The 20881-nt window shown below is 37.8% G+C and overlaps 1 protein-coding gene and 1 non-coding gene across 3 annotated transcripts in view; both read left to right on the top strand.

Annotated features, from left to right (window-relative positions):
- The window catches only part of ETFDH (electron transfer flavoprotein dehydrogenase), a 37093-nt gene that overhangs the window by 13649 nt on the left and 2563 nt on the right, over nucleotides 1–20881 (top strand). For both annotated transcript variants that reach the window (XM_002745281.6, XM_035292788.3), the window contains exons 6-12: nucleotides 2667–2744; nucleotides 8907–9053; nucleotides 11019–11159; nucleotides 12175–12318; nucleotides 16910–17078; nucleotides 19896–20078; nucleotides 20309–20530. In XM_002745281.6, coding sequence (XP_002745327.2) covers nucleotides 2667–2744; nucleotides 8907–9053; nucleotides 11019–11159; nucleotides 12175–12318; nucleotides 16910–17078; nucleotides 19896–20078; nucleotides 20309–20530 — 1084 coding nt within the window. The remainder of the gene's footprint in view (nucleotides 1–2666; nucleotides 2745–8906; nucleotides 9054–11018; nucleotides 11160–12174; nucleotides 12319–16909; nucleotides 17079–19895; nucleotides 20079–20308; nucleotides 20531–20881) is intronic.
- LOC118152425 (small nucleolar RNA U3) lies at nucleotides 13857–14081 on the top strand. Its single transcript, XR_004741199.1, has one exon. It is a non-coding gene; the product is annotated as a small nucleolar RNA U3 (small nucleolar RNA).

The raw sequence follows: 20881 nt of genomic DNA, 5'->3' as shown, positions 1-20881 counted from the left end.
ATCCTTGTTTCTGTGACTTGCTTTGGAGGAGAAAGAGGAATGAGAGAAGGTAAGAAAGACATTGTTTCTGAGGCCTTACAGTCTTCCTTCAGTTCCAGGTGCTAAGCATAGGGGCTTACCAAGGGAAAACTTACCCCTCATCTTCTGAAGGTTTGTAGAAAAATCAGCTCACAAGAGGCAGGTTAGTAGGAGAAATGGCATATAGATTTATCAGCGTGCATGGAGGGAATATTACAGATTGATTACCCTACCACACGATGGGGTACTGTTACATGCCTTTCTTGGTAGGGGAAATGGAGATGGGGAAGTATGGATGACTTTAGGGGGATAGTAAATGATTTTTAGAGGAATTCAATGGGCTTGAAGAACATACAGTGGGACAAAGTCTCTTGAGCCTACAGAGCAGACAGTGGTTTCTGACAGAAGCCCGTCCAAGTTTGTTGACAGACGTCAGTGATTGTTCCTGCAATATGAGTTCATGAAAACTCAGGAAAGGAACCAGAAGTAATTGCTTCTTTAGTGGGTCCATATTTTAGGAAGATAAGGGAACTTCAGAGAACAACTTCATCCTGTGTTTTGGGAGACACAGGATTAAGAGACAGGGGCAGTTGGGTGGGGAAGGTCAGAGACATTGAAGCTTCTTCAGTAATACATGTCAAAGCACCATATTTTGGGATATCAGTTTTTGAGCCTCAACATCAGCATGCCAAGGTGACATTCTTTTTGGGGTATCTTCTGAGCCCCAACACTAGCTTAAATATTCTCAGTTCTGAGCCCCAGCACTAGCTTAAATATCCTCACTTCTTTCAGCCATGACAGTAATTTGAGTTCTTTTACTTCTGAGTGGATCCTCTTTTTATCCCCTTTGTAAAGTGGCACCCAGAATGAATAAGCCACTTCATGCCTGGTGTAGAACAGCACTGTTACCATCTTCATCCTAGAAACTGGTCTTGCATTAATTCCCTCAAAGTAATTACTTTTTTGGTAACCACATCACACTGTTGATTATTATTATGTATTACTGGGGAAATTATTAAAAGTAAAATTTTCTGTGTACCCAGAAAAAAAATCTCTTCACAAATTTTAAAAAAAGAATGAAACAAGTTTTATTCTTGAATTAGCCTTAAACCAAGACTGTGATGCATATTACAGGCCAAGACAGAAATCTCACCCTTTTAAATAGCTAGGCAGATACAATTCATTCATTACATACATGTTAACTGTCTTTATTCAAAGGAAAAATAAAATGTCTTGGGTTTTTTGTTTGTTTGTTTTTTTGACAAATGGGAAGTTACAACTTAAAGCCAAACACCTAGGCCAAATTCCCACAGAGACAGGAAGACAGGAGGCATCCTTCTTGGTGTTCCATTTCAAAGCGATGGCTCCAAAGCCCTAAGAAAAACATTCCTGGAACGTCGTTTAAAAAGACTGCCATGTATCTCAGATAAGTAAAGGATTTACAGTTGGAAGTTTGCTAAAGGCAATGCTGAAAGAAAAGTTATTGACACTAGGGAAAGTTCAGTTTTTCTATTTGTTTTTACCCTTACACTTTGTAAGTCAAATACAAGACATAGGTCCCTGTATTATACTTGCTGCTATACATTGCTGATTTCCTAACCCATACACATGCATTTGGGTTTTTGGATCCAAGTTTGGGATTTTGTATTTCTCTTTGTTAAACATTGTTGACTGGAATCAGTGTCAAAGTCACAGGTAGGTGGTTTGTAGAATCCATGATTTTCACTTTTGGAGTACATAAATCAACACTTATAGTCTCTTGTATCTCTCTTCTTTTTCTCAGGTCCTTAATGATCATCATCAACAGATTATTGATCTGTTTGCCAGGATTTTTTGAGGGTACTCTGAGCTAGACTTCAGTTCTAGTCTGTAGCCATATTCTGCTGTTGATTTGTTTTCAGGATATCAGATAAAACCTTTATGTATATATTTTTTTCATATCCATTGCTGCTAATCTTTGTTTTACCTCTCCACTCCCACTACCTCTCCTCTCCACTCCCATCCTTTCTTACAATCCTCTGTGTAATTGCACTGTACATTTTGTACTTTACTATGCAGCAGGCACCTTCCTCCGCAGAGAACACAGAAACCAAGGGTCACACACCATTGATATTTCTTATCCTCAGAATTACACTTTTGACCTATTTTCCCCCTTATTCTTCCTCCAGATATAAACTTTTGTCATCTGTGGTCTGTCTTCAGCTTCTCTCTGTTTTGTTTTCTTTATTTCTTGTTTATTGAAGTCTTTGCTCATTTGAGACGTAAGCTTTCCTGACAGTTTGTTTCCCTCCACCTTTATGTTCTTCACTTGTTACAGGCCCCGATTTCAGATTCTTTACACATGATTTGACATCTGAAGGGCACTCCCAATCTTACTGGTTTCCCTAGTAATCTCTCTAGTAGTCTGCTCCTTGTCTTTCTCATCAAGGTTGTGGCATTGTTGTCATTTCCTATTGTGTGAGGTCTGTTCTTTGATACTCTAGAAGGTAGTACCTTAATACTTGTCTCTTTATTGCCTGAACATTTTAAAGTCAGTATTTTTATAATCTAGAGAATATGTTCACTTTCTGAGAAACCTAAGGCTGTTCACTGTTTTGTCAAGATTATTATGAATTCTAAGGTATTAAATTTGTTTTTATCATTTTCAGGTTCTTTTTCATGATGATGGTAGTGTAAAAGGAATTGCCACTAATGATGTCGGGATACAAAAGGATGGTGCACCAAAGGTAAACCTTTTTAATAGTTATGTGCTTAACAAACTGACAGAAAAAAACAGAAGGAACTGTGTGGGCAACAAAGTGAGACCCCCATCTCTCCAAAAAAAGAAAAAAAACATAGCTGGATATGGTGGTACACACCTGTAGTCCTATCTACTTTGGAGGCTGAAACAGGAGGATCACTTGAGCCCAGGAGTTTGAGGCTGCAGTGAGCCATCATCAAGCCACTTCATTTCAGCCTGGGTGAGTGACAGAGCAAAACCCTGTCTTTAAAAAAAAAAAAAAAAGGGTCAGCAAAAGCCTGAGTCCTGTCCTCTTGCTCTCCTCCCCAGACAGCATGAGCTTCACCAATTGCTCTACCTTCTCCACCAACTACCGGTCCCTGGACTCTGTCTATGCACCCAGCTATGGCACCTGGCCAGTCAGCAGTGTCGCCAGCGTCTATGCAGGCACCAGGGGCTCTGGTTCCCGGATCTCCATGTTCCATTCCACCAGCTTCCGGGGCAGCATGGAGTCTGGGGGCCTGGCCGTGGTGATGGCGGGGAGTCTGGCAGGAATGGGAGGCATCCAGAACGAGAAGGAGACCATGCAAAGCCTGAACAACTGCCTGGCCTCCTACCTGAACAGAGTGAGGAGCTTGGAGACTGAGAACCGGAAGCTGTAGGGCAAAATCTGGGAGCACCTGGAGAAGAAGGGACCCCACAGACTGGAGCCATTACTTCAAGACCATCGAGGACTTGAGGGCTCAGAGCTTCGCAAATACTGTGGACAATGCCTGTATTGTTCTGCAGGTCAACAATATCCATCTTGCTGCTGATGACTTTAGAGTCAAGTATGAGACAGCACTGGTCATGTGTTCATCTGTGGAGAGCGACATCCATGGACTCCGCAAAGTCACTGATGACACCAATGTCACTTGGCTGCAGCTGGAGACAGAGATCGAGGCTCTTAAGGAGGAGCTGGTCTTCATGAAGAAGAACAATGAAGAGGAAGTAAAAGATTTACAAGCCCAGATTGCCAGCTCTGGATTGACCATGGAGGTAGATGCCCCCAAACCTCAGGACCTCACCAAGATCATGGCAGACATCTGGGCACAATATGACGAGCTGACTTGGAAGAACTGAGAGGAACTGGACAAGCATTGCTCTCAGCAGATTGAGGAGAACACCACAGTGGTCACCACGCAGTCCGCCGAGGTTGGAGCTGCTGAGATGACACTCACAGAGCTGAGACACACAGTCCAGTCCTTGGAGATCAACCTGGACTCTATGAGAAATATGAAGGCCACCTTGGTGCATAGCCTGAGGGAAGTGGAGGCCTGCTACGCCCTGCAGATGGAGCAGCTCAACAGGATCCTGCTGCACCTGAAGTCAGAGCTGCCACAAACCCGGGCAGAGAACAGCACCAGACCCAGGACTATAAGGCCCTGCTGAACATCAAGGTCAAGCTGGGGGGTGAGATCACCACCTACCACCACCTGCTGGACGATGACGAGGACTTCAATCTTGGTGATGCCCTGGACAGCAGCAACTCCATGCAAACCATCCAAAAGACCACCACCCACTGGATAGTGGATGGCAAATTGCTGTCTGAGATCAATGACACCAAAGTTCTGAGACAACAAAGCCAGCAGAAGCAGGGGACCCTTTGGGGAGCAGGAGGCCAATAAAAAGTTCGAAGGTCCAAAAAAAAAAAAAAAAAGAATTAAGAACGAACTTAGACTCAATAAAGGTCTTACTACAAACTATATATTAATTATGTGGGTGTTGAGAGGCCGAGGCAGGTGGATCGCTTGAACTGAAGAGTTTGAGACCATCCTGAGCAACATGGCGATACCCTATCTCTACCAAAAATACAAATATTAGCCAGTCTTATAACCAGGTCCCTAAATAAGTAAATAATAAATTTTTTAACTTTCAAAAATGTGGGTGTTAGAATATAGTTATTAATATGGAATTTTTCTCATTAAAAAATGTAGAAACAACTTTGAGCTAACAGTGATTTAGGCAAGTAGTTATAATATATTTAAAATATTTTTTAAAGATAATGACATACAAATATACAAACATAAGTCAAACACATGTCAAAGATTTTATTTTATTTAGTTAAGGAGAGAATCAGTAATATGTTACAACCAGTGCAAGGAGAATTCAAACATATACAAATTTATAGGTCATCAATCCACTGCATTAACCAAATAAATCAAGTGAAAATTGTTTCCACAACCTTTGTTTCTCCACATGAATCATTTTGCATTACTGCCAGTAGGTGAATAGTGATACACTTTGACGTGATTTTAACATCTTTTGGTAGATATAAAACTGATTCTCCACCTCTCATTCAAAATGTAAACCTGGGTGATTTTCAGGTTCTTACATCTTATATTTTTGAATCGAAAGCAAAACCATGAGAACATAGAACTCTCACTCTTTGGAAAAGATAAGGAAAAAAATAGCTTACTGACCTGTATAATATGAACAAAACACAAATTAACATCTCAATCAACTAACCTGTCTATTTAGGTTTATTTATTATCCCATTTCCCAGCTAGATTATAAGCTCCCTAAGGTCTGAGACCCTGGGGTCCTCCAATGCCTTGCATAATGCCAGGGACATAGTAGGTCTCAGTAAATATTTGTCAACTGATAGTTTATCCTCCTCTCTGCCACTCTTGAATAGAGTGAGGAATCTAGAGTCCCTTCCAGCAGACTTTCTGCTTCTCACATTTCCTGCTTAAAAAGCAAATGGCAAATCCTGTTTGGGACTCCTAGTGGTTTAACTGACCACATTAGAATCATGTGACATCTTGGGGCTCAGCCTGTTTTGCAGTAAGGCCTAAGAAGCTTTTTTTAACAAGCCTCCAGGGATTCCGAAGCATAGCCAGGTTTGTAAAGAACTGTTATCTCATACTGCCTATCATAATCATAAAAGAATATGGTTTTTCATATATTATGGTTCTTTTCTATATTATGGTAAACTAATTATAAATTGTATTGTATTCTTTAAATAGTTTTGTATTTAATATAACAAAATTGAAGCACACAAATTCTACCATTCTGATATTTCATTTTTGTGTGTTCTCATTTGTTCAAACATGGGTTTTTTTCAGGAGGCAGAGGTTGCAGTGAGCCAAGATAGCGCCACTGCACTCCAGCCTGGGCAACAGAATGAGACTCCATCTCAAAAAAATAAAAAGTAAAAAAATACAAAAATATAAAAGCATATACATATATATACACACACACAGATATATATCATATATATGGGTTTTTAAATTTTCTGCTTTGCATTTGTAAAAACATAATTTGTATATTGCATTTATACAGATATAATAGCATAGAAGAATACAATGGAGTCTTAGTAATTTGAGCCCAAAAATCTAAGTTTTTAAAAGTAGCACTACCACAAGTTTAGAGTGGGGAAAATCAAAGACTCTCTTTAATCCCTTGTTCCATTCTCTGTTTAACCCACTGTGGCTAGGCTTTCACCCTGCCATTTCACTGAAACAGCTCTTGTTAGAGTCACAAATACCTCCATTTTTTCCAATCTGGTAGACAGGTCTCTGTTTTCCCTGACTTGTCTTTCTAATAAGTAGCACTTGACACAGTTGAATTACATTTTCCTTCTTGAAACACTTTTTTTGATTTGGCTCTTCTTATAGCCGTCTCTTGGTTCCTATCTCCAATAGGCATCTTATTATCAGAATTCTGATTTGGACATTTTTAAGTTACAGAGGTTAAGTACCTTGGCTGGAGTCAGACACCTGGTAAATAGTGGGGCTGGGATTTGAATACAGGTTGTGTGGTTTTACAGCCTGTCCCTTGAACACTAAAGGGCATGTTACCTCTAAAAAGAAACAGAAAAATGTTAATTAATATTTTAGTTCATACAGATTGAATTGTTTTATAAGTGGTGCTGGGGAAACTGTATCCATCTGGAAGCAAATAGAGTTGGTCCTCTGTTGTTTTCTGATGACTTAAAGATTTAAAACAATAAAAATCAGAAAGAAATCTAAGAGAGGACAGTTAACAATCTAGGGGTAAGATAAGCCACCATACAACAACAAGATACTAAAAACCTATAAAAGAAGAGACAAACCTTTTTTAACTTAATATATAAAAGTTAAACCCTTCGGTATACCAAAATACACTATAAAGTCTGTGGATAAACAGTAGATTGGGGGGAAAATGTTTAATAATCTGTACTAACAAGGAGGACTTAAACATTGACAAGAAAAAGATAGCACATTGGAAAACGGGTAGAGTCTAAAAAAATGGACAATTCATAGAACAACTTCAAATGGCCACCGATCATAAGAAAACATACTTAAATATGTTTTTTTCGGAATTCACAGGTTAAATGTCATTTCTTCAAAGAGGACCTTCCTGTTCTCTCAATCTAGAATAGCTGGCTTCTATTATTCTCCCTTGTAATACCCTCTGCTCTCTTTCATAGCACTTAAACAATTTGTAATTATATACTGATGTATTTATTTAATGTCTCCCTCTATGGCTAGCCCAAATAAAAGGAACATATCTTTTTTTAATTCATCCCTATATTCCCAATGCCTAGCACATTGTAGGTATTCATTCACTATTTCTTGAATCAAAAAGGAAAAGATCCTCAAAATAGTAATCAGGGAAATTAAAATTAAAATAGTAGGCCAGGCACAGTGGCTCAAGCCTGTACTGCCAGCACTTTGGGAGGCCGAGGTGGGCAGATCACCTGAGGTCAGGAGTTCGAGACCAGCCTGCAACATAGTGAAACCCTGCCTTAACTAAAATTACAAAAAATTAGCTGGGCATGGTGATGGGCGCCTGTACTCCCAGCTACTCTGAAGGCTGAGGCAGGAGAATCGCTTGAACCCAGGAGATGGGGGTTTCAGTGAGCTGAGATCGTGCCATTGCACTCCAGCCTGGGCATCAAGAGCAAAACTCTGTCTCAAAAATAAATAAATATATATATATGTATAGTGGTGAGTTATGACACTTGATACACCAGCAAAAATGTAAAAGGAATAGCTGTATCTGTCACTAAGTGGACTATAGGCAAATAGTCTTCTTATGTACTACTGATGGAAATATATTCCTTGTTTCAGGCTTTTTGGAAATTAATCTGATGATATCAATTAAAATTTTAAAAATAGATTTATGCTTTGCTCTAAGAGAGTCACTCCTGAGAATCTATAGGAATAAAAGCACCAACATTGTAAGTGTATACATTTGTCCCTTGGTGTGCATGGTAGATTGGCTCCAGGACCCTCAAGTTTACAAAAATTCATGCATACTCAAGTCCCAAAGTGAGCCCTGCAGAACCCACATATATGAAAAGTCAGTCTTCCATATACTCAAGTTTCACATGGTGAATATTGTATTTTCAATTCACATGGTGGGATTACACATGGTGAATATTGTATTTTCAATCCTCATTTGGTTAAAAATAAATCCTTACATATGTGAATCCACACAGTTCAAACCCATCTTGTTCAAGGGTCAGCTGTATATTCAAGAGTATTTATATCTTATAACATTGTTTATGTTCATGCATAAACTGGAAACAGTGAATGGCTATTTTCCATTAGCAGAGGAGCTGGACAATCTATCCTATCTCTATCTGGACTACTACCTCTCCATTAAAGAGAAAGATTTGAGCTATACAAGCCGGTCGCAGTGACTCACGCCCATAATGCCAGCACTTTGGGGGGCCAAGGCAAGCCAACCATGAGGTCAGGAGATCAAGACCATTCTTGCCAACATGGTGAAACCCTGTCTCTACTAAAATACAAAAAAATCATAGCTGGGTGTGGTGGAACGTACCTGTAGTCCCAGCTACTCAGGAAGCTGAGGCGGGGAATTGCTTGAACCTGGGAGGCGGAGGTTGCAGTGAGTTGAGATCACGCCACTACACTCCAGGCAGGTGACAGAGCAAGACTCCATGTCAAAAAAAAAAAAAAGATATAGAGTGACTTGAAAAGATTTCCATGAGGTATTTTAAGAGAGAAGAAAGAGTAAGATTATATGATTCTCTGTATATTTACTATATGATTTTTTACAATATTATACATTTGTACACTCTTCTACACTAGAATCCTGGTTCAACTTAAATCTGACCAGAATGTTAATATATTTTAAATTGTCAAATGTTGCCATTTAACACATTTTTGCTTTTCAGGCAACATTTGAGAGAGGGCTGGAACTACATGCTAAAGTCACAATTTTTGCGGAAGGTTGCCACGGACATCTAGCCAAGCAACTATATAAGAAATTTGATTTGAGAGCCAATTGTGAACCTCAAACCTACGGGATTGGACTGAAGGAGGTATCCTGATTTGTTTTTGCAATTTTAATTTTGACAGATGGAATTTAAATGTATTTGTATTATCAGGTAGTTTATAATACTGATTTAATTTTAATTATAGTTTTTCATTGTCTTGAATTGTTCATTATGACTAAAACTATTTGGGATATTTTTCAACGGGCTAGAAAATATTACTGATAAATTTCATTAATGCTTAAATTAGTTTTACATGTTGGAATTGTTTTATCATGTGTTGCTTGAAATGAGTCTTGAACTTGTGAATATTTAAATCTTTTTTTTTCATTGTAGTGCCATCTGTTCTGTTAGGATTGTTCCTGTTATTCATATGCTGTTTGTAGGATGACCACATCCTACAAAGAATTATTTTTTTCAAAATTGTAATATGAAGATAATTTTGTTTATGAAATACACACTCAGCCATAGTATTATTAATCTAAAACCTAAAATTTAACTAGGTTAAGTATTGTACATTTTCTCAATTTATACATTCTTTAGTCTTATTTTTCCAAATCCTTGACTTAGTAGAATGTAAAATTTTCATTATAACCCTTTTGCTTAATCATACCCATAATCCCAGCATTTTGAGAGGCCAAGACAAGAAGATTGCTTGAGGCCAGGAGTTCAAGACCTGCTTGGGCAACATAGTGAGACCTCATCTCTACTAAAAATTTAAAAATTAGCCAGGTGTGGTGGTATACACCTGTATTCCCAGCTACCCAGGAGGCTGAGGTAGGAGGACCACTTCACCCCAAGAGTTCAAGACTGCAGGGACCTGTGATCACACTTCACCCTAGCCTAAGTGACAGAGTGTGATCCCATTTCTAAAAAAATTAAAAACCTGTAGTAATTAACAACAAAAAAATTTATTTTAGGTTAAATCTCAGAAAGGTTCAAAGTCTATATAAAACTAGATTCAATATATTGTGAATAACGGTTTGTTTTGATAGATTGCACATAACGTCTGCATGTAGTATTATCTGATTTTTAGGTAATATTTCAAATAGAAATTGTTTAAAATTTAAAATTTACCAATCCGAAAAGAGGATAAACAATTTGTTTCAATGGTGAGGGGCAGGGTAGAGGAAATAAATTACTTTGTTGAAGAATACATGTCTGTTACAAAGTAAGAGACCTGAAGTGTACAGCTACATTAATTTTTACATGGTGAACATACCCATGTAGCCTCTCCCAGATGAAGATACAGAACACTGACTGTACCACAAACTTTTCCTTATCCTTTCAGTGGTATTTCATAATTTTCTATAATTTCATAAAAGTCTCTACCAGCCCTCTGTCTATTTATTAAACCTCCACTCCTAAAAAAAAAAAAAAAGTCTTTGCCAATTTGACACTATTTAATGTCTTAAAGAGTTCATAACTTTTCTGACCTGTTTCTTTACTGTGACTCATGCTGTAGTTTGATATAATTTTCTTTGATATTCAAGGTGATCCACATGAAAAAAAAAAAATTGTTTTTATTTATTTATTTATTTATTTATTTATTTATTTATTTTTGAGACTGAGTCTTGCTCTATCACCCAGGCTGGAGTGCAGTGCCACAATCCCTGCTCACCGCAACCCCTGCCTCCCAGGTTCAAGGGATTCTTATGCCTCAGCCTCCCAAGTAGCTGGGGTTACAGGCACCTACCAATATACACAGCTAATTTTTGTATTTTTAGTAGAGCTGGAGTTTCACCATGTTAGTCAGGTTGGTCTCGAACTCCTGACCTCAAGTGATCCACCCACCTCAGCTTTCTAAAGTGCTAGGATTACAGACATGAACCAGTGCACCCACCCTTCTTTGACATTTGAAGTAATTTTGTTGTATTCTTATATTACAGTTTTTTACTTGTAATTTTCATAAGTAAGACATTAAACTGGGCAAGTTTTATTCATTGTGGTGACATAAAAACATTTTTTAAATACTACAGGACTTATTTTTTTGTTTTTGGTTTTTTTTTTTAGTTATGGGTTATTGATGAAAAGAAGTGGAAACCTGGGAGAGTAGATCACACTGTTGGTTGGCCCTTGGACAGACATACCTATGGAGGCTCTTTCCTCTACCATTTGAATGAACGTGAACCTCTAGTAGCTCTTGGTCTTGTGGTAAGTTATATTCCCATTATGGAAAATTCTACTGCTAGAGTTAAATTACCATCAGTGTTATAAAACAAGGGCTTTGAATCTGAAGACTGTAAAATGCTTTTCATTTAGATCTTACTTCTAATTTTATCAATATGTAAAATGCTTATGGCTGCTGTGTCATTAGTCTCCTAAATACATGTGGTGATAGTAATAGTAGCTGCTACACTCCGGGAACTGTGCTGGATGCTTTTCTGAGATCTAAGTAAGTTTCGTAAAAACTCTGAAATAGGTATATCTTTATTTTACTGATGAGGAAACTGAAGTCCAAATAAATTAAACTTACCCATATATGCTAATTAAATTACTGGCAAAAATGCCTAACCTTGTCTGACTTCAAATCCCATTTCTACTGCGGCATGCTACCACTGAAAATGAAATCAGCACTGCTGTGACTTAATTGTATCAAAGGAAAAAGAAGTGATTAATTTCAACACTTTGGTAATGCCTTATAAAATGTAACCTTCTATATTTCTTTTCCTCTTCTTTTCTAAGTGTAGTTTACATCCTTTTTCTTTATTTTTGCCTCAGTAGTACTGTAGTATAGATTATTAGTTTATTTCAAGTTGGTATTGATTAATAAATTACATATCATTACAACTCCTTTTGTAGAAACATAATCTGAGGTGCTTACCTACAGATATTTTTCTAATTTTTTTTTTGTTGCTGATGTTCATTTTTGTTTTCTAATTTCATGATAGAATATGTTTTTCTAATTTGGACTTAGAATTCCAGAGTTTAATATGTTCTAAATTTTCATAATTCTGATGATAATATATACATGCTATCCTTTTCTTTATCATTTGTTTTTCAAACAGATTTTATATAATTTTTAATTTAAATTTGGATTACTGTACCTAGTGCTCCAAATACTTTGAGTACAAGAAATTTAATATACATGTTTTCTGATAAACATTACTCACATTTTAGCTTGATTTAATTTGAAATAAAAATGCCTAATTTAACATAAATTTTTAAGGTTGGTCTAGACTATCAAAATCCCTACCTGAGTCCATTTAGAGAGTTCCAGAGGTGGAAACACCATCCTAGCATTCGGCCAACCCTGGAAGGTGGAAAAAGGATTGCATACGGAGCCAGAGCTCTCAATGAAGGTGGCTTTCAGGTAATTCTTCCAACTTTTATTTTCCTAAATACTGTGTTATAAATTCAGAATTGAACATATAATGTAACAAATTTAGATAAAGAATAAAATTATCTCATAGGGATAAGAAAAGTATATAGCCATTTTTAAAACTGTGTCACACAATACTTAAATTATACCATGAATTTAGTTTTAAGAATAGATTAGGCTGGGCAGAGTGGCTCATGTCTGTAATCCCACCACTTTGGAAGTCCTAGGCAGGCAGATTGCTTGGGCAGTCTGCCTGGACAACATGACGAAACCCCATCTCTACAAAAAATAGAAAGATTAGCCAGGCATGGTGATGAGTGTCTGTGGTCCCACCTACTCAGGAGGCTGAAACAGGAGAATCACTTGAGCCGGGGAGGTGGAGGTTACAGTGAGCCAAGATTGTGCTACTGCACTCCAGCCTGAGCAGCAGTTAAAACTCCATCTCGGTGGGGGGGTGGGAAATATATATATATCTAGATATACATTCATGGACGTTTTGTTTGTTAGTTGTTTTGACCAGAAAATAAAAACTGTAATCCATAATATTTCTCTTTATTCCTTAGCTACCAGGAAACTCAAAGGCAAATTTAGTTTTCAGCAAACATCATTCATTCATTCCAACTACCTAGTAACATTCATGCCTTTCAGGTTACTTCTGTTAAGCTTTTACTTTAATTTTCCTATTTTATGTTCATTCAAAATAAATATTATGTAATTTATTCAGTATATATTAATTAAACAATGAAATAAGACCTAGTAGCTGTCATAAAAGCTGTTAATACTTGTGGAAATGTTATCATACAGGTAAGATGATCTGAAAATCTGCCCTAAAGCTTACACCAAATTATTTGGAGCAAGTTCCTTAACTTTTCTGGCCTTGAGAGATCATCTGTAAAATAAAGATGATCCCTCTGTCTTTAATATTCTAGGAATCTAGGACTATCTTAGAAATTGGATTTCTTTTTTTTTTTAATTATTGTAAAAGTAACATAATAGGAAAATTTGGGGAGGATAAATTGACTTATCTTTAAAAGTGAGGTTCTAAATACTTTATTACTGTAATAGTATTTCATAAACTCAAGTAAAACCATAGCTACATTATAAACATAATCACTAGAATCTTAAAATAACACTGTCCCCAAAGTCTGTCATGAGACTACTTCTCATGAGATTGTTTTTTGTTTCTAGAGTAGTAATTCCTTGGATAGAAATATTTATTGAATTACATAACTATATTTGAACCTATTAAACTTTTAAAAATAATGTCCCTAATAGATACCGACAATCTAATCTCTTTGTAATTTATAAAGGTTTCAGTATATCCAATAGTACACACAGATTTTTATTTAAAACCATCTACCCTGTGTACTTAGGCATGTCAAACATGTCAAGTTACTTGCAAATTGTCAGGAGGAGATGACTGTCCCCTCCCCTTCCCCCCCCCACACTTTTCACCAGAATTTTCTGATTTTGTTGGCCAGAGATTCAGAAATTTATTTAATTTAAGGTTTTGAAGACCTTAAAAGGCAAAGACTGCTTTGAGGGGTCATTTCTGTAGTTCAATACTTGAGAAGTTTCTCTGAAGGTGTAGCAAAGCATGGAAACCACGAGGAGGAGCGAGGAGAGGCGGTGTCCTCTCCAGAGCGGGATGCTGCGGCCTCTTGATGTTGCTTTGCTGCAACTGCCATTCAGCATTTATGATTGTTTTTCCCTCCTTAGGGAGAGTGAGAGGGAAAGGATACCGTGCTAGTGGCTCTCCTTTAGGTAAAGAAAAAGAAGAGGCAACAATTCGAAACTTTGAATTTTGTTTATTTGGAGCTAACAAATATTGTCTAGCGTTTTTCTTCAGCCTATACCAGAACTCATCTTTCCTAGTGGATTACTTGTAGCCCTAGTTTAATGAATGTCCCAGACAAGGTGCATAGCTGCCAGTAACCCAGCCCACCCAACGTGGGGTCCTCCTAAAACTTAAAAACATATATTTTCCTTGGGCATAACATTTTTATTCTTAGGATTTAAGCAGCTATTTTGGAAGAACTTGTACTCATAATCTATATCCTTTTATTAAATTTCACATTCTTCTGGTTCTTGAATTAAAGTTGGTGTCAACAAAGCCACAGCCTTATTTGAGCAAAGCCTTGTGGTTATCCAAGTCCCTAATCTATATCTGTTTTCAGCATTTCCAGATAGCACTTACTCCCCATTGTCTGCTCTGTGGTCCTGATTTAATGCTCTTTTATCTAAGTGGTCCTATTATTGAGTTTGGGTGAGAACCAGAGTCATAAATTCATTCCTTACATATACTGTGAAAGGACCAGGGCCCTGATTCTTCTCTCTTACCAGCATTCCTTCTGCCCCCTAGTTTTGCTTTTCACCACCTTTCCCTCACAGAATTTTATCATTGATGAGAGCTGTGGCCATAGAGTGCTCACCATGTCTCTTTTGCAGTTGATGTCAATAGTTTTCCTGTTAGCCCCCACCTCTGAGTCCCTCTCAGTACCCTCAGCCAAACATACCACTCACCATTTTCTCAGCAAAGACCTCATGGCTGGCTTTAGGAAGTCCTCAGAGAGGAAAAAAATATGGAATGTGGAAGGAACAATGCTGCTTGGCTCTCCCTTTTTTTTTTTTCAAACTATAGACTACATTTTCTGATGCAAATAATTTATAGTTCAGTTGCCATATTGAGGGATACATATAGACATTTATTGTCTGAACTGAAAAAATCCCATCCTTTATTACAGTTTTTTTTAATCAGAAATTATACTAAGGTCCAAAGAATTGTCTTAAATTTTATTTTGGAAATTCAGTTTGTCCTTAAGTTAACCAAAATATATTGTGTAGGGTAGTAGCTAGTTGCAGTGAGGCCATGATTAGAGCATAGATTTCTATCCCTAGCTGTCAAACAGACATAAAGAGAGTATACAGTATGCTTTGAAAGCCTTGTATTACCCAGAATGCATGTAAAAGCAAATCACAGGTTTTTTTTAATATACCCTTTGAAATTCTCAGGTCCACTTAATTTTGAGGGGAGAAAGGGTACAATGTCATATTTTGATACATATGCATAATGTTTAGTGATCAAATCAGGGTAATTAGTGTATCCATCATCTCAAACTTTTATCATTTCTTTGTGTTGGTAACATTTGAAATCTTTTCTTCTAGTTATTTGAAAAAAATAGTAAATTATTCTTTATTATAGTCACTCTTCAGTGCTATAGAACAGTAGAACTTACTCCTCCTATCTAGCTGTGTTTCTGTATTCATTAACCAATCTCTCCATATCCCCTGCAATCTCTTTCTACCCTTCCCATCATCTAGTAGGCACTGTTCTACTTTTCACTTCCATAAGATCAACTTTTTAAGCTTCCACATGAGTGAGAATATAGAATATTTATCTTTCTGTGCTTGACTAACACAGTGTCTTCCAGGCTCATCCATGTTGTCACAGATGACAATATTTCATTCATTCTTATGGCTGAATAACATTCCATTCTGTGTGTGTGTGTGTGTGTGTGTGTATTTATATATATGTATATATATATACATATATATCATGTTTTCTTGATCCATTCATCTGTTGATGGACACTTGGTTTGATTCCATATCTTGACAATTATTGTGAATAGTGCTGCAATAAATAGGAGAGTGCAGATATCTCTTCCACATACTGACTTGCTTTCTTTTGGATATATACCCCATAGTGGGATTGCTGGGTCATATGGTAGTTCTATTTGTAGCTTTTTTAGGAACCTCTAAACTGTTTTCCCTAATTGTTGGACTAATTTATATTCCCACCAATAATGCATGAGAGTTTTCTTTTCCCCACATCCTCACCAGCATATTTTTTGTCTTTTTGATAATAACCATTCTAACTAGGGTGAAATGATATCTCATTGTGGTTTTCATTTGCAAGCAAATCACAATTTAGAGAACAGCATTCAGGTATAGAGAATATTCTAACTATGACATGGATATGTGTAAATAAAACATTCTATTTGAAACATATCGATGCTTCAGTCCTGAGTCTGTCCCATGTAAGTCAGTGAGAAAAAGAAAAACTCTCACAGGAAAATAGTAATAGTCCTAATCCTCACTCTTAGGGCAGGAGAAGAAAACTGCCCTTGCTGTTTTATTCCTTTGCTCAATTCATTTTCATGTTATTTATTTTTCAACCTTTCCTCATAGCTCTAGAAGACTTTAAGAATCATTTGGGGCTGGGTGCAATGGCTCATGCCTGTAATCCCAGCACTTTGGGAGGCCGAGGCGGGCGGATCACAAGGTCAAGAGATCAAGACTGTTCTGGCCAACATGGTGAAACCTTGTCTTTACTAAAAAATACAAAAATTAGCTGGGCATGCTGGCATGTGCCTGTAGTCCCAGCTACTTGGGAAGCTGAGGCAGGAGAACCGCTTGAACCAGGGAGGAGGAGGTTGCAGTGAGCCGGGATCAAGCCACTGCACTCCAGACTGGCAACAGAGTGAGACTCCATCTCAAAAAATAAAAAAGACTAATTTGGAGTATTCTGTTGTGCTTACTTAATTTGAGCTAACAAATGTATTCTGAATCTTTCTTTCCTCAGTCTATACCAAAACTCACCTTTCCTGGTGGTTTACTAATTGGTTGTAGTCCTGGTTTCATGAATGTTCCCAAGATCAAAGGTACTCACACAGCAATGAAAAGTGGAATTTTGGCAGCAGAATCTATTTTTAATCAACTAACTAGTGAAAATCTCCAATCAAAGACAATAGGTAAGAAATTACTGCTTAAAGGATAAGAAAGAAAATTGCCGGGTTATGTCTATTTCCATTGACATTAAAAGATTGGTATCTGTCACTTTATAGAAGTATTATGATGCATGCTATGCAGAGAAAACTGCATGACCTGTCTCAATAATTACAGTCAGTGATTTTTTTACTACCATGTTCCGTTTTATTCACACCAAAAAAGTAGAAAAGTACCACTTGGTAGCCGGTGCAGTGGCTCATGCCTGTAATCCCAGCACTTTGGGAGGCCAAGGCGGGTGGATCATCTGAGGTCAAGAGCTCCAGACCATCCTGGCCAACATGGTGAAACCCCATGTCTACTAAAAATACAAAAAAAATTAGCTGGATATGGTGGCAGGCACCTGTGATCCCAGCTACTTGGGAGGCTGAGGCAGGAGAATCACTTGAACCTGGGAGGTGGAAGTGGTAGTGAGCCGAGATCATGCCATTGCACTCCAGCCTGGACAACAAGAGCAAAATTTCATCTCAAAAAAAAAGAAAAAGTTACCAGTGGTATCCCACCTAGCTAGAAACTATTACAAATATGACTGTACTGCATTTATATTGCATACATGTAACATATACAATTAAGATACCTCCCAAATACTGACGTATCAATAGAACAGCTTTGCAGAAGGCAGAATTAGCTATCTATTTATTTTAGCAAGCTTTGTAAGTATAGGCATATGACTTGTCTGCCATGATGGAGAGAAACAGCTGGCACTTACATCTCAGTAAACCCTTAATCTAAGAAGATTCTTTACCAATTCCAGCCACACTGGCTTCTTCACAGTTCCTGGAACATGCCAAGCACTCGCATATCATGGTCTTTGCTCACGTCTGGCTCCTTTGTTCTCTTGGCCTTTGTTTAAATAGCACTCACAGAGGCCCTCTCTTGACCACACCAATTAACTCACAACACACACCCAGTTCCCCTGCATGGCCTTTCTAGTGCGTTTTCCACCTTTTGGTACATTATGTAATTTACTTATCAACTTTTTGTCTCCTGCCACTTGGATGAAAACTCCAAAAGTCTAGGGGTGTTGCTTACTGTGAATTCTAAACGCCTGACACACAGTAGCGACTCCATAGATACTTGATAAATGGGTCATAATTAGAATCCCCAGTAAATGTTCTTCTAGTCAGAGGTATGTAACCAGGTTATGCCTTCAAATATCTTTGTAGGATCGGAGGCCTCGCATGGGGAGATGAAAGGGAAAATAGAAAGGGCAGAGGGCACTTCAGGGAGAATGGAATAGCCAACGTGGAGTGTAGTGGCTGGGCAGTTTTTTCTAATTATCAAGTATCATTCCTTGTTGGACCACCAGCCATACTGTAACTTTATCATGTGCATATAGTACCACACATAGATAATACTGGAGCCATTATATCACCAAAGACTAGATTGAGCGTTAAAGCCTGAAGAAAAGGAGTCAGATAGGAAACCATAACTGGAAAAAGTAGTCATGTGGAGTCACCAAAGGCCATAGGGAACCGCTTTGTCTTCTTAAATATTAAGTGTATGCACCAAGTTTTAGGTATTGTTGATTTCCTAGGGCTACCATAAAAAATACCACAAATTGGGTGGCTTAAAACAACAGAAACTATTCACTCCCAAGTTCTGTAAGCCACAGGTCTGAAATCAAGGTGGTTACGGGACCATACTCTGAAATCTCTACAGATTAACCCTTTCTTGAATGTCCTAGCTTCTATAGCTGTAGGCTTTCTGGCAGTATAACTTCAATCTGTGCCTTCATCCTCACCCTGACCAACTCTGTGTCTTTTTTCTTTATGTAGCAGTTTATTTATATTGCTTATGATTCATCAGATGACAGTACACATATATGGAGCATACCACATGCCAGGCACTGTTGGAAGTATTCCACTTGCATTAGCTCACATAAAATTCTATGAAGTGGTGGGTTTGTTTTTGTTTTGAGAAACAGGGTCTCACTGTCACCCAGGCTGGAGTGCAATAGCACCATCTCAGCTCACTGCAACCTCCACCTCCCGGATTCAAGTGATTCTCCTGCCTCAGCCTCCTGAGTAGCTGAGACTACACGCACACACCACCATGCCCAGCTACTTTTTTGTATTTTTAATAGAGACAGGGTTTCATCATTTTAGCCAGAATGGTCTCAATATCCTGACCTCGTGATCTGCCCACCTTGGCCTCCCATAGTGCTGAGATTACAGGCATGAGCCACCGTCCCCAGCCGAACTTTTTATTGTAAAGCTTCTCGGTGTCACTAAAATTTGAAACTACTTTCCCATTTACCAATATAAGAAATCAAATGCCTTATTGCCTATTAATAACATCTTTATCTAATGGTTATCTTTTTGGAAGATGCCAACATTTATACATGAAAGTATGGATCATATTTTTTAAAATTACCTAAGATTCATCAACCAGGTGCAGTAGCTCATGTCTGTGATCCCAGCACTTTAGGCCAAGGCGGGCATATCACTTGAGCCCAGGAGTTCAAGACCAGCCTGGGCAATATAGCGAAACCCTCTATCAAAAATCCAAAAATTGCAGGGCATGGTGGCATGTGCCTGTGGTCTGAGCTCCTCAGGAAGCTGAGGTGGGAGGATGGCTTGAATCTGGGAGGTGGAGGTTGCAGTGAACTGTGATCATGCCACTGTACTCCAACCTGGGTGACAGAGCAAGACCCTGTCTCAGAAAGAAAAAAAACTGAAAAACAAAATCACTCATCAGGTATCAAAGTAGCAAAATATATTGGCACATTTTATGCACATCTGGGCAGTTTCACACTTAAAATTTCATGTTTTTAATAAAAGGACTCCATGTAACTGAATATGAGGACAACTTGAAGAAATCATGGGTTTGGAAAGAGCTATATGCTGTTAGAAATATTAGACCATCCTGCCACGGAATACTGGGTGTATATGGAGGGATGATTTACACTGGAATATTTTACTGGATATTGAGAGGAATGGAGCCATGGACTCTGAAACATAAAGGTAATTCAAACATATTTGAGAGTATGAGTGTTAAAAATTCATGAATGGGATCCATTAATTAGTAGAGAAAGTGATCATTTTAATGTTTTAAACTTACTTAGAGAAATTATAAATTTAGTGTCTAAGACTAGTAATTATTGGTGTAATACTTTAAAGCTTTTATAAAAAGAGGCTTAAGAAAGTACTTCAAAATTATATTTTGTTAAGCATCTCCCTCAAAATTGTTGAAGGTTCTGACTCTGAACAGCTCAAGCCAGCCAAGGATTGCACACCTATTGAGTATCCAAAACCCGATGGGCAGATCAGTTTTGACCTCTTGTCATCTGTGGCTCTGAGTGGTACTAATCATGAACATGACCAGCCGGCACATTTAACCTTAAGGGATGACAGTATACCTGTAAATAGAAATCTGTCGATATATGATGGGCCCGAGCAGCGATTCTGTCCTGCAGGTAATGATTTCCATCTATTCCTAAGTATTTGCTCTATCCATTTTAGGAATATGATTTTGTTCTTTTAAAAAATGATTTCTGTTATCTCCTTCCATTGCTTAGAAATTGTAAATGACTCTTCATCCAGCTTCCTTTAGGAAATTTTAACTACTGGTGTTAATTTTTGTTAAGTCTAGTTCAGATGACATTTCTCAAGGAAAAAAAAACTTTGTCTATGCACAGACTAAGATGAAGATTCTTGAACATAAAATACTCTTCGCATGTTCATGTGACTTTTTAAAGTCATTTCTATCATGGCAGCTCATATGTATTTATTTGAGTGAATATGCTAGAATAGCAGGTTATGGTCAC

Source organism: Callithrix jacchus, chromosome 3 (genome assembly GCF_049354715.1).
Source record: "Callithrix jacchus isolate 240 chromosome 3, calJac240_pri, whole genome shotgun sequence".
NCBI classification, from domain to species: Eukaryota; Metazoa; Chordata; class Mammalia; order Primates; family Cebidae; genus Callithrix; species Callithrix jacchus.
This window is presented reverse-complemented; position numbering and strand designations above follow the sequence as displayed.